The 14,998-nt window shown below is 38.6% G+C and overlaps 1 protein-coding gene and 1 long non-coding RNA gene across 2 annotated transcripts; both read left to right on the top strand.

Moving 5' to 3' along the window:
* The first annotated feature begins 879 nt into the window (after positions 1-879).
* On the top strand, positions 880-10,075 carry LOC123871713. Its single transcript, XR_006797326.1, has 3 exons — positions 880-1,345; positions 3,822-3,828; positions 10,065-10,075. It is a non-coding gene; the product is annotated as an uncharacterized LOC123871713 (long non-coding RNA).
* A 3,389-nt stretch (positions 10,076-13,464) lies between these two features.
* On the top strand, positions 13,465-14,839 carry LOC123871709 (baculoviral IAP repeat-containing protein 5). Its single transcript, XM_045915630.1, has 2 exons — positions 13,465-13,878; positions 14,266-14,839. Exons 1-2 carry the CDS (start codon positions 13,570-13,572, stop codon positions 14,389-14,391), a joined length of 435 nt encoding a protein of 144 aa, XP_045771586.1. The 5' UTR covers positions 13,465-13,569; the 3' UTR covers positions 14,392-14,839.
* Positions 14,840-14,998: the final 159 nt, after the last annotated feature.

Genomic DNA, 14,998 nt, shown 5'->3' with positions numbered 1-14,998 from the left:
CCACTTTACTGTGCTAACCCCATCTCAACCCTTTTACGTAAATCACTTACTGTCTCTATATATCTGTTCGTATCCACTATGTTGAAGGTCGTGACAGTTTTTCATTCACATAATGAATTCACATAATAGACGTCAATTCGACATGACCGGAAAAACTTCAAGTAAACTTTAAAAAGCTTTACGTGCTCTCTCCTCTATTTACTTTCTGGAATTCAATAGATCCCTCATCTATACTAATATTATAAAGAGGAAACCTTTGTATTTTTGTATTTTTGTATGTTTGTATTGAATAGGCTCAAAAACTACTGGACCGATTTCAAAATTTCTTTTACCATTACTTAGAGGGATTCTTACGAATCCGTATAGGCTATATTTTATCCCGGAACACCCGTGCGAAGCCGGGGCGGGTCGCTAGTATTTTATATTCCTTTTCTTATGGTTTGATTTGTACGCGACAGGTCGGAATGGCTATCCGGGTGGGGACGCCCCGCACATCCGCACAACCCCCGCGCTAACCCGGTGCGGGATAGCGCGGGTGACCCGCCTCGTACTCCGATTTCCATCTCGACCTGACGTGTACTATTACTATAGGTAATATAGAGAAACGTTCATATTACGACAGTCCAAAGTTCAAATGCCGACACCTACTTGTTACAGTTCACGAGATACAGCCCGCTGACAGACATACAGACAGACAGACGGATGGGCGGACGGACGGACGGACGGACGGGGGACGAGGCTTAGTAATAGCATCCAATCGGCACCCTTTGGGTACGAAACCTTAAAAACGTTTCGTGCGAATGATGTGACGAAACCAGAGAATATTTTTCGTCGTTAGACTGGTTATCAATTTGATCACTCGATATAGCGAATCCGTTCTGCAAACCCGGTAACAAGTTTCGGGGAATTCTCCGTGCAATTTCGCCCGAAACCGTAACACAATCCCGTTACAAACAAAGGCCGTTTCAATCGTATAGAGTTCTTTTTTCATGTGAAAATGAGAACAGTTGGAACTCTTCGGAATTCAGGCATTACGAAATTAAATTATCATACTGAGTCATCATAGCTGGCTAACTACTAAGGACGGGTCTCTACACTGGCTAAGTGTGGATTAGTTGACTTCACACACTTTGAAGAACATCATGGAGAATTCTCCAGGCATGCAAGTTTCCTCATCGATTCCGTAAAACAAGCATCATTATTACACTCGCAATTGTAATTATTGACTTTTATGCTATTCTTGTTGCAACAATGCATTATAGCCAATAGTGAGCGAGCATCAACCAATCAAATGTGATTGCAATCGTGATATGGTAGCTGTCGTTCTACCGCAATCGAGCTGCTGGTCTCCTCTCAGAATTCTTATTCTTGGGTTGGTTCATAGACACTGGCTATGTGCGGATTAGCTGACTTCACACTTTAGAGAACATCATGGAGAACTCTTCAGGCATGCAAGTTTCCTCACGATGTTTCCCTTCCTGGCCGTGTCATTTCCTAGGCTATTCGGGAGGTCGAGTTTGATCCCGGGCACGGAAACATTCATACAAACTTCCGTGCCCTATTTAACTCCTTTAAAGATTGAATTTCCAAAAATCCGTTCTAGTGGGTGCTTACGTTATAAAAGGAACCGACTGTCAAAATTTCATATTTCTAACCCTTGGATGAACCAAGTTCTAACCCCAGCAGATTAGGCTGTGCAGACTGTGCATTGAAAAATCAGTATTTCAGGCAGGGCAAGTCTTTTCGCGTGAACTACACAAATTGCAAACCCCTATTTCATGCCCTTAGGGGTTGAATTTTGAAAAATTCTTACTTAGCGGACGACTACGTCATAATAGCTATCTGCATGCCAATTTTCAGCCCAATCTGTCCAATAGTTGCTGTCGTCGTCCAGAGCTGTGTGCTGATAAATAAGTCAATCAGTCAGTCAATCAGACAGCTTTTCCTTTTATATAATAGAAGATATAAATTAATGTACAAAATAGTAGAATTCATGAATACATTTTTCAACACTGCGTCACCCCCGAAAATTGTCGTTACACGTGTATTATGGGTTATGACGCGAGACCACTTCAAACGCGCGTGTGTTACGTAAATAAGCTTTGGGTACATTGAATTATTATGTAATATAATATTTCCTCAAACCTTCGATAAAAAGGCGAATAAGAACTACAGAGTATATACATAAAAGTCCTTTGAGCTATGACGGTGGCTTTTATTCTGCTCTCAAAGGATTAGCAAGCTGAAGTGCCAATAGGCAGATCATGTCTGTCATGGCAGGTCATGTCAAAACCGACGGTCGTTGACTTGTTCTGGAGTGGAGACCTTGTATCGATAAGCGCAGTGTGGGACGACCTCCAGCCCGCTGGGCCGATGACCTGAAGGTGGCGGGGAGCGGGTGGATGAGGAAGGCGGAGGAGCGTGGTTGGTGGCGCGCTCTTGGAAAGAGCTAGGTCCAACAGTGGACGCATACAGGCTGATGGCATGAAATGGAAAAATGTAAAAATCGATTCGCATTCCCAAGATTAGTGTTGTAACTTGTAAGGTAAAATTGTAGGCGAAAGGACTTTAGGTCGCCAAAGACGCCAAATGGTTGGTCGATATAAGGGGGTGGACAGGGATTAGTTACCCAACCACCGACATATTATTATTGTCGGTGTACCCAACGTTAAAAGAGGCGGCTTTAGATAGAGATGCTTTTCGGATGATGATCGCCAAACTTCGTTTCGAAGAAGGCTGTTTGATGATAACATAAAAATCCATAATTAATGCGAAAGTCTGTATGTCTGTTACCTTTTCACAGCCCATCCGTTTAACCGATTAAACAAAATTAACTATCAAGATAGCTTGTATCCCAGAGATCCGAAATCCAAGAGATCGTACAGAATTAAAAAAAAACTAAATCCACACGGACGAACTCACGGGCATCAGCTAGAGTTAAATATTTCCACATAAAATAAAAATGGCGTGCCATAGTAGGTACCTGCAAGAATGCTTTATTAAAACTTTTATTTCGAGTTTGCAGTGGATAAAAGTACTTTTATATTCAGGAGGCTGATAAAATATTTACGTAAGGGATGAAACTGGGTTGGTTAGGTATATTATAAGGCTAAAGTCGCACTATCAACAGAATATATCGCGAATGTGAAAAGAGTAGGTAGTTCTTCTGAGGATTTCTAGTGAAAGTATTTGTAAAGGCGAAAGTTTGTATGTGTGTGTGTATATTTGTTACTCTTTCACAAAAACTACTAGACGGATTTGCTGAAATTTAGAACGAAGATAGATCATACCCTGGATTACACATAGGCTACTTTTATCCCGGAAAATCAATGGGTTCCCACGGGATTTTCCAAAAATCTATATCCACGGCAACAAAGTCCCCGGTCATGAAACTCATGTCGAACTAAAGCGAATAATCCGAAATGTTTTCAGTTTTAACATAAAAAAACACGATGTTATCAGAATATCATGAATATGAATTTCTACATGGTACTTACGAATTTCGCCAGACGGTCTAGGTAAGTGCAATGAACTCTACAATAGCAATTTAAAGGCAACTGGGGATAAACGCACAAAATCTAACCAGACAGAATCGAGACAAACTTTTGCTCCGATCCTTTATTACATGCTACTTTTAGAACCAGAAACAAACTGGTAACCATAAGAATAACCCAAAAGAATGAATATACCGGCTAAACCGTAATCTAGATCGGCAAGTATAAGCAGAAATAATAGTTTATATTAGTCATTAGAAAACTCTAGGTTTAGATAGTCTTGAGACCATAACGCCATGCAGAAGCAGGGCAAGAAGAATTTATAAGGAAATCCGTAGAAAAACTAGATTGCCAAAATAGCTCAACAATTTGCGAAACTGAAGTGACAGTGGGCGGGGTGGAGCATAGCTCAGAAAACCATAGCTAAGAAGACCGATGGACTCTAGGACTAAGAGTACTAAGATTCTGAAGTGGCTACCCTACACCGGAAGCAGTGTTGGTAGTCCTCCCATCAATGGCCCAGATGACATCAAACGGTTTATTGGATACCACTGAATACATGCAACACACCGCTGCTACATAGTTATATAAGCACTAGCTGATGCCCGCGACGTCGTTCGCGTGGACGTAAGTTTTTTAAAAATCCAGTGGGAACTCTATAATTTTCCGGGATAAAATCTCTATGTGCTAATCCAGGGTATAATCTATCTCCATTCAAAATTTCAGACAAATCCATCCGTCCAGTAGTTTTTGCGTGAAGGAGTAACAAACATACACAAACACATACCTACATACACACAAATTTCGCCTTTATAATATTAGTGTGATTAATATCTCCTTGAAAGAAGGACAGTCTATATCTAAATTGAGTTGAAATACCTTGGCTTTTACGAGGACGACAATACAAGTAAAGAATTTTTGAAACACTCAAAGCATATTTATTTAAAACTGTCCCGAATTTTGCAATTTAAATTAACTGTGACACTGAACTATCGTCTACCTTTTAAAATAGCCCGCCCTCATTTGACCACTGTCCCAGATTGCTGTTCCCCCAAAACGTTATTACTCGAATATTTCTCTATTAACAAAGTCTGACAGTTATTACAAAACGTGCCTTGTGTGTCGTTGAATTTCGCTTGTAATGGGATTACTGGTAATGACTACAATCAAGGCCGACATCTGACAGAGTAATTAAAACACGATGGTCAAGTGCGTAGTTCTCTAAGTTAAACAGCACTAAACCCCGACTACTACCCGCGAACTGCCGCTAGATAGCGATAGATAATATACCTAGTAGGTATACAATTGTTTTTCTGTCGCTCGGTGTATTTTAACATTATACTATATTTAAATATTTATGAACTCAGAATAAATTTATTCCTCTTTAATTTGATATTCCACTCGATACAAAAGCAAAAAAAAATTTTGGTGACCAGTCATTTTTTTGGATGTAATAGTGTGTCAAGACAATGTTTTTGCCTATATCAACCGGACCATAATAACAAATCGATTGACAATTCGTTCATCAAAATCGGCTCAGTAATAAAGGCGCTGCGGTGAAACACACATAATACAAGCCTACATACATACATAGCATATTATTGTAAATTGTACATTTGAAAAGAGCAACCGCCGAGTTTCTTGGTAGGAACAGCATTCCGAACCAGTGGTAGATTATTTTGACGATTCAAAAGCACTTGTAAAAGTTTAATTGAATAAAAATAATTTGAATTTTGAATTTTGAATAGAATGCTTCCTGCTGAGTCGGATAAAAAGACTTGCCCTGAGTCCGGCGATGTACTGACTGATCTATCAATGCACAACCTAAACCGCTTAAATTCAATAAACTTATGGCACAAAACCCAGCTCTGAGCCTTTCAAGATTGTAGGTCAAAAGGAAACAGCCTATAGGTTTTGATGATCATCAGTCATTGAAGGGGACTTTTAAAATGCAAATACGCCTGAAGGGCCGTAACTTTTTATTGCACTGAACTAGAAACCTGATTTTTATTTTTTAGGGTTCCGTAGGTACCTCAAAAAAAAACAGAACCCTTATAAGACCACTTAGTTGCTATGCAAAATGGGGTAGGTATCACCTGCACATTCTAAAACAGATTTTTATTTAATTTTATTAGTTTTTAATTTATCGTGCAAAATGTCGAAAAAATACCGGAGTACGGAGACCTCGCTGCGCGAGTCTGACTCACACTTGGCCAGTTTTTAAAAAACCTAAATCCACGCGGACGAAGTCGAGGCATTAGCTAGTATAATTAATTATTATAAACTAGCTGACGCCCGCGACTTCGTCCGCGTAGATTTAGGTTTTTCGAAATCCCGTGCGAACTCTTTGATTTTCCGGGATAAAAAGTAGCCTATGTGCTAATCCAGGATATTATCTATCTCCATTCTGAATTTCAGCCAAATCCGTCCAGTGGTTTTTGCGTGAAGGAGTAACAAACATACACACAAACACACATACACACACAAACTTTCGCCTTTATAATATTAGTGTGAAGTGTGATCCCTGCACTTTGTCTTATTGTAGCTACAATTAAAGTTGAGATACGGCACGATCACAAATTACAACTATGTACCTTCCTATCCAGGTGTTGAATGGAACAAAAGGCTGATGTTTTATCTATAATCGGAAAGCAGTGACCTAAATAATCTCGCACGTTGGAAATGACGTAGTGTACACCTGGCTGCCGGCTGGTCTGTTGAATTCAATGTTTTCACTACTTCCATCGAGCAATTTTTAGGGTTCCCTAGCCGAAGGATGCCAATGGCCCCCTTCAATAAGACTCCGCTGACCGTCCGTTCGTCCGTCTGTACGCGGGCTATGTCTCGTGAACCGTAACGGAATAGTTGAAATTTTTACAGAATGTGTATCTATCTCTATTGCCGCTATAACAACAATTAATAATAGAAATTTCTAAATAGCCGCCAAAAATATTAAAAAAGTGTTAAGTATATCTTATGCGATGGTACGGAACTCTTCGCGTGCGAGACCAACTCGCACTTGACCGGTTTTTGAAAGCTTTGTCGAATAATATAGACGATTTGTTTTATCAAGAACTTTTACTGGTATTGGGTCAATTGTTAGTTGGCGTCAAGAAACTCTGGCCATGGACTTGCGCAGTGGGTGAGTTATTAAGCTGTTGCCCGCGACTTCTTTCGCTAAAGGTCCTACTTGTGTAGTTATATGTATACGTTATAATACTTGCAAGTATAGCTCTCTGCATCGTCTAGATTGTTGTAAAAATGCTCGCATTGTTATAAAAAAGTATATTAAACGCTTTTAATCTAGGTAGTAGAGAATAATACAGGGTAAAACCGTAAGTAAAACACTCATTTAAGCGTTCGGTGAAAGCTGAAAGCGCCCACCTCATCTCGTAAAACCTTGACGATTAACGGAGCGCGCCCCTCTAGCCTCTCATGCAAAATTGGTAGCCATATTTCCGAAACTATAAGGCACCAACTCTACGGGCGAGAGTATCGCGGTGATAGTCTCGCCGAGCAACCAAATTCGATACACTCTTATGGGTCAATCTCAAATGGGTCCATATTATCGCGACGATACGACGAGTGACTCTGGACGAGAACGTCACGAACTCGTCGTCTCGCGGCGATCATCCATGTTGTACACAAAGAGTTTGCATCGCGGACACAGATAAAGTCCACTTTTTATCCCTGAAAATCGAAGAATTCTAAAACGAAGAGTTGTTATCCTCTTCTTCTCTTCTTTCTTTATAAATCCTAAAATCTACGCGGACGAAGTCGGGGGTGTCATTAGTCATACATAATTTTTGTACCTACATTTGCAAAAACAGACTTTCTGAAACACGTGTTTCGAATTTGAATTTTTTTCGGCTACTTTTTACGCCGAAGTTGGCAAAAAAGGGAACCGAATAACTTAAAACTTCTGACGTTCAACAACTTCGGCAAACTTAATTATGGCTCTATTTTATCTCGGCATAGAAAATTCTACTTGTGCGACATTTTGTATTATATTTTGTATTATATTATATTACGAATATGTCCGTTTTAAGCAATTAAATATCGCTTCAAAAGTGAAGGAAAACATCGTGGGGAAAACTGCATGCCTGGAAGTTCTCCATAACGTTCTCAAACGTGCATGAAGTTTGCACTTGGCTAGCGCTCTGGATTATGACCTAAAACCCCTCTCATTCTGAAAGGAGACCCGTTTTTAGTAGTAGGTCAGTGATGGGTTATGATGATTTTTCTTTAAGAGGGGTTATTCTAATAAACTTTGCTACACATCCAGGGCATTTGTCAAGTGTTCTAAGATTTTCGAGAACATCAAGATATAACAGCCTATAAATAGCTAAATCGTCTGCATTATTGCACGTACTGAGTCCTTTTCTCGAACGCTTCCTGACCTTTGTCGTCAATTGTCCCTAATTACTTGCGACCATCTTGGGCAATCGACGGCGCAACCGACAATAGCTTCCACGAGTACCAGTTCACGCTGGCCCAACGCAGTCGGCGAATATCGGCCAAGATATGCCCGATGAAAACTCAACTGATAACACCCTAATTCGTCTGCATTATTGCACGGTATAGCAATAGCCTCGGTCACTGTATAGAATTGCCCTGCTTTTGCCGCATTAATTGTTACACCTCTACGAATTTCTCCTGCCTTGAAAAATTTTCCTTGAACGCCTACCTACATATTTGTGATTAAAGAATTATTTACTCTCAAAAAAGAAATCCATACTAGTATTATAAACGCGAAAGTGTGTCTGTCTGTCTGCTACCTTTTCACGACCCAACAGTTTAACCAAACCTGACGAAATTTGGTACAGAGATAGCTTATATCCCGGGGACGGACATAGGCTACTTTTTATCACGGAAAATCAAACAGTTCCCACGGGATCTTTAAAAACCTAATTCCACGCGGACGAAGTCGCGGGCATCCTCTAGTTATACATATTTACATAAATAACCAAACTTTTAAACTTGCATGCAAATAAGCAAACTTTTAAACTTGCTTGCAATGAAGTTTGGCCACCTCAAGAAACTGGCAGCAAGTCAGTCAGTCAGCTTTTCCTTTTATTTATTTAAATTACGTACCTACATACATAGCTACTCGTATTTTTTAGCACAAAACTCTCTTTAGGTACCTAGATAGACACATTTTAAATTTAAAAATAACAAACCCTAAGCAGAACGAAGCCGTATTTACCGCAGGAATCCTATTAAGCTAAAAACAACCCTTTCTTTCAGTAATCGAACTTTGTCCTCTTTTTATTATCAATTTTTAGTAGCTCCCAACTTTATTGGTTCGAAAAGTTTATACCTCATAGGAATATTCCAGGAAAGAACGATCACTTAGGGGATATTGAATTATTAATAGGTAACATCAATCCTGTCACATTGCCAGAAGGGACACTCGTTCCATTCGTCTGGGTCCAGCGCTTACATTCATTGAGTCTCGGGTCTTCTCATAATGTGACCATACAAAACCCCAGCAGATTGGTCAGATCCCCTGTAGCTTCAGGATTGAGGAGTTAGAATCCATATTTTTTATGGAACATAGTCGCAAAGTTCCTCAATCGAGTAGCGACCCGCCCCAGCTTCGCACGGGTAGCTTATTACAATTTTCGTAGGGATCTCTAATTGTTTTGAAAATAAAAGCCTATGTCACTCAGGAATTAGGTATGTAGCTTTCTACTGGTGAAAGAAATTTCAAAATCGGTTCAGTAATTCCAGTGATTACTTCCTACTAACAAGAGCTAAAGTTTGTAATATGAAGTACTAGTTGATGTCGGCAGCTTCGCCTGCGTAGATTTAGGTTTTTAAAAATCCCGTGGCAACTTTTGATTTTCCAGGATAAAACTAGCCTATGACAATTTCCGGGATGCCAAGCTACCTATGTACCAAATTTCATTCAGGTTGAGCCGTTCCGAAGATAAGCCAGTTCAAACAGACAGGCAGACAGACAAAAATTTTAAAAACGTGTGATTCAGTTATGGTACAGTTCAAATAACTATATGAAGTAGTTATTTGGAAATTACAGACAGACACTTCAAGTTTATTTATTAGTATAGATAGTATAGATGAATACATGAAAGGCCTAGCATGGCGGGACTGCGGGACGGGTCGCACTCCGCAGTGCGTCACCGCATCGATCCCCCGTCCCGCCGTCCCGCCAGCCTGCCGTCCCGGGAGCGGTCCCGGTCGCCGACCACGTGACGTAGGCCAGTGAGCTGGGTAGGATTAATGAATGCCAAATGAGATTAGTTACAGCAATATGAGTAATATTACCTACTAGATGATGCCCGCTATTTCGTCCGCGTGGATTTAGGTGGTTTAAAAACCCCGTGGGAACTCTACTTGCCGGAATAAAAAGTTGTCTTTGCCAATTTCCGGCATGCAAGCTAGCTCTGTACCAAAATTCATATACATCTGGGTCTTTGAGAATCCTATGGGAACTCTTTGATTTTCCAGGATAAATAACCTATGTCCGCCCCTGGGATGTAAGTTAAATCTGTACAAAATTTCATCAAAATCGGTTTAACTGTTGGGCCGTGAAAAGCTAGCAGCCAGACAGACAGATAGACAGACAGACAGACTTTCGCATTAATAATATTAGTATGGAGTATGGATATGGATTAGGTAGTTGGTACCTACCAGAGTGGAGAGCCGTAATAGCGTAATGGTTAAAACGTCCGCATCCAATTCGGGAGTTGGGGGGTTCGATCCCAGTTCGAAGTTTCCGAAGGTATGTGCATTTTAAGCAATTAAATATCACTTGCTGGATAAAAACGTGATAAAACCTGCTTGCCTGAGAGTGTTATATAATGTTCGCAAAGGTTGTAAAGTCTGACAATCCGCATTGGCCAGTATTGTGGACTATAGACTAAACTCTTCTCATTCTGAGAGGCCTGTGCTCAGTGGTGGGCCGGCTATGGATTGGTTATGATAGTAGTTCTACTAGATTAGTTAGTCCCCCTTGTCTTGAAAATTTCATGAAACACCCTATATGGATTGCCCTAAATAGATGTCTTTGTTGTCCAACTGTATGAAATATCTCTTCAGGTTGTGATACTAGTCTATCAAATATGGGTTTAGAATAATAAGCAGACATTGGTAATATAATCAATTGTAAGACGTTTACATTGAATCAGGATTTGGCAAACCACCAAGTATCTAACAGTGAGACATATTTGGTGCCAAAAGATGTCCGATGTATGTGATAAGAGTTATTTTAGAATTCACACATATGATTTGAAAGTACATAAAAATAAAAATTCTAGTAGTTTCTGTTTTCATGGCCCATTCTTCATAACCAATCAAGTCTCAACAGTGTTAAAACCCTTTAGAGAGAGAGCCAGTGAGGGCCATACCTTTGATATTTTATAAAAGCTGAAAGTTTCTCTGTGTATGTTGTGTGGCAACCCCCTGCCATGATGCTAAGTGTCTAGCAATACATGACGTGATTTCTAATACTATACCAAGGAAAATATTAAAAAATTTGACTTTATAATTTGACATAAGATTTATTACATATTACCTGTTATCTCCCAAAGCCACCTCAGTGGCTATGAAGTTTAGATCATTCCACTGCTAATGTATTGGGTGTCACCCATTAATGAGCACTTAGACAGTGCTATTCTTTTCATGTAAGTATTAACCTAAGTATTAAATTAAGTATTTCATGTAATTTAGTAATATAAGTAAAAGAACATTGAAGGGAAGTAAAACAAATATTATTATTAGCTCGCAGAAGTCACTATTTGTGATAACCAGTGTTAAGTCCTTACATTACAAATAACCAAATTTATAATTTGGTCATTATAATCAAAATGTTATGATAAATGATGTTGTTTTAAATGGTTTACAGACTGTAAGTATTTATTTTTGATGTGGCTTATAGTTATTTAATTAAACAAAATACTTACATCATATCAAACCACATTGCAGAAGCATGGCTGATCTAACAAATATAACCTTCTTACTTTCTATATGATAGAGCTGAGCATAATATGTACATTTTTGTACTTAGGTATATTAATAAACTGTTAATGTTAGAATTTTTTTTCTCTGACTAGGTAATTATACAAGTAATGTGAATACTTAAAGGAAAGTTAGTATCTAAAGCAAGTGGGAGTTTTTATGAGCTAGTTTTCGTGTGTCCTTCAAATCGTTGTGACGAAATACCTATAGCCATTCTATTAAAAGCATGTGGTAAAAGTGTGGTTTCCAAGTTATCTAATACTGTTGTCATATTTTCTCATCGAGAGTAACATATTATCGAGAAAGTAATATTGTTAATTCAATTACGCTACCGCTACTTCAAAGTTCAATCTCGTAGAAAATGTATTAAAGTAATAATAATAGTGAAATTATTGACCATTTGTACTCACCAAAACGTTGAACGGGACTGGAAAATGCTAGAAAACAGCTCGGACCATCGCAGACGCCGCGCAAAACACTAAAACACTGTACGATAATAAATTAAAGACGATTTACTTAATTAAAATTAACAAAAGACTCCTACAAAAATATTAGGCACTTGTTTCGTTTGACTACTTTGGAAGATATGATTTTACAATTTGTTCACTTAATTATAACTAAGTTTTGATAGATTAGCTTTAATTATATATCCTAAGTGTATCTTATCTTGTTAAAATGTAATTCAACTGGGGCAGACGTAAACACAAACACCAAAATTACTTTTACGATCGACAAAAGCAAAGTAGCAAAGTATATGACGGCAGACGGGCTGACGGACGTGACGTATGACATGCGGTGCGGGGCGCGGGTGCAAGGAACATTTTTTTTTTTTTCTTTATATCTGGCTTTACTCTGATTAGCCAATGTCAAGTTTGTGATATTTTCAAGTTATTGAATTTATACAAGTATGGACTCCGTCTGCGTCGGCGCCCGCCGACATACGCGCGGCGCCCCTTTAGAGCGCTTCCCAGTCAGTTCCACCACCAAAAAACACCAACTAACACAAAAACCAGCCACTCTTAACAATAAAAAACACTCCAAACAAGCACAGCACGCGCGCCAGCAAACGCCATTGCAGACGAAGTCCAGGAACATTTATACTCTAGGGAGCGCGGGTGGGGAACACAGATCACAGACCAATGAGTAATAACACAGATAACTATTATGTACTAGTCTAGAGAATCACAGATCACCACCATGGTGATTACATACTCTTTGATTACCAAGTAGCTTGAAAGTTGAAACTTCCGAATACAGATTGTAACGGAACAGTGCTTCCACTGACGATAATATAGTTTTACCTTCTTTACCTGAGTTTTTACCTTATTTCTATGAGTGTTCACCTAGTAATTAGTATCCCTAAACTATCCTGAAAATTATCAAAGGTTATGTATTTAAAGTGCAATAATTTTAACTATAATAACATGTATAACTAATACAATGCTTGCACGTAATTAGTCACCTACTTTTTTACATAATATTCTAAATTATATAACTATTTTATTATGACAACTTCTAAAAGAATATTTAGAAAAATATCCTTAAATTCGATTTTAGCCAACATTTTCTATTATTGTCAAAATTAAATTTGCCCTAGACCATTTGAGTCCTTTCTAATACATATATTTTTTAAGTTATTTCGCCCTAAAAAGCGCGTCAATCACTAAAAGTTGAAACACTGGAATAGAATTGTGTACAACTAGAATCCAGAGCCAACAAAATATTAAAAAAGTCAACTTATTTTGATATCTATGGTTGCTCCTCTGCATAAGTTGCCTTGTCTTTCCACTGGTTCCATTCCGCATTATTTTATGCTCTATGTTCCGGAGTTTCCGCCATCTGTATATGATCTGTATGCATGTTTTTGCCTTTCCGCTAAGGTTTCCGCAAATGTCAATTAGCTCAAAAATGGAAGAATCCAGAGCCGTTAAGCCAATTTAAAAAGAAACTAATGTCAATTGTCAACGTCGTAGTGTCGTAGATTGTCAATGTCAAGTTTGAACAAATTTTTCAACGGTCGCGGTTCAGCTTGTTTTTCATTTCAGAAACCAAGAAACTTTCAAAACAAACTTTCAACTTTGTTGTTTCTTTCAAAATGCTCAACAAAATAGAAAACATATTGAGTAACCTTGAAAGCCCTCTCCTCTTTCTGGTGGACGAACGCTTGAAAACGTTTAAAAACTGGCCTTTTAGTGACAAAGAAAAGTGTAACATCCGAAACATGGCGGAGGCTGGTTTCTATTCTGTAGCGACTGGTGACGAAGACGTGGATGCTGCGAAGTGTTTCCTCTGCGGCAAGGAGCTGGACGGCTGGGAAGCGAGCGACGATCCTTGGGCAGAGCATAAAAGCCATGCCGCCATGTGCGCGTTTGTACAACTTGGCAAAAAAGAAGATGATTTATTGGTAAGTTTGTTCAATTGTTAAAGGATACCCGGCGGAGTTTGTTGTTGGCTTCATCTCTATTTCGGTAGAAGCAGTTGTTACTTTGCAAAAGTCCATGATGTACATGGAACCACAAGCTTTCTTCTTCTTCAACAGACTAATCTCAGAGCCTCGATAGCTCAATGGTCAGAGGAGTGTACTAAAATTCGAAAAGTCGCCGGTTCAAACCCACCTGTTGCACTATTGTCATACCTACTCCTAGCACAAGCTTTACGCTTCGTTAGAGGGAAGGGGGAATATTAGTCATCATAATAAACTTAACTAATATTCTCTTTTAAAAAACTATTACTTGTCAAGTCCAAGTCCTTCATCCATGGGGTTATACAAACTGTTGTCTTTTTGTTACAGCTATCTGAATTCATATCAATCGTAAAGCAGTATGTAATCAATGAAAGGAAGCGCATAGCCAAGTTAGCCTGTGAACAAATAGATGAAAGAGCAAGGCTGTTGAAGCGATATCTCAAAAGAAAGTGATTGCGAAATTTGTTGTGAAGTTACTGTGTACTGTTCATAAAAATCTGGAAGTGCGGGTCGGACTCATATACAAACGGTTCTATACCATAGTGCAAGATATAACTATGTAAATACTTTTTAATTATTTTTTTTTGCATGGTGGCCATTTTGAAATTTTTATTATTTTTTGTTATAGCAGCAATAGTGTGTGTAGCCGGTGATGTGTATTTAATTAACTATTATTATTATATAGCAACTAGAAATATAGTCCCTGAAATTATCCATGAAATGTATTGATAGTAGCTAATTCTTTAATTGGCCACAATCTAAACTAAAATGACAAGTCTAATTAAAAGTATATTGCTATCCGTTTCATAATTCTCACAATGAAAAAGAATAGCACTAGTTTACAGATTGTGTACATCAGAATTGGTCACATTTAAAAAATAAATATTATTGTAATATAAAATCACTTAGTTTTTATTTTTGTGGAATTTTTTCCCACAAAAGTGTACCACTGCTTCGAGTTCCAGTGACTATGCTGAAAGAATTAAAGCTAAGCTGCTGGAGTTGTTAGATTCTGCACCGATGCTCTATATCCACTATTATCTCTTACAGACTGTTCACT

This window comes from Maniola jurtina, chromosome 14, assembly GCF_905333055.1.
Source record: "Maniola jurtina chromosome 14, ilManJurt1.1, whole genome shotgun sequence".
Taxonomy (NCBI): domain Eukaryota; kingdom Metazoa; phylum Arthropoda; class Insecta; order Lepidoptera; family Nymphalidae; genus Maniola; species Maniola jurtina.
Note: the sequence above shows the minus strand (reverse complement) of the source record. Positions and strands in the feature narration are given on the sequence as shown.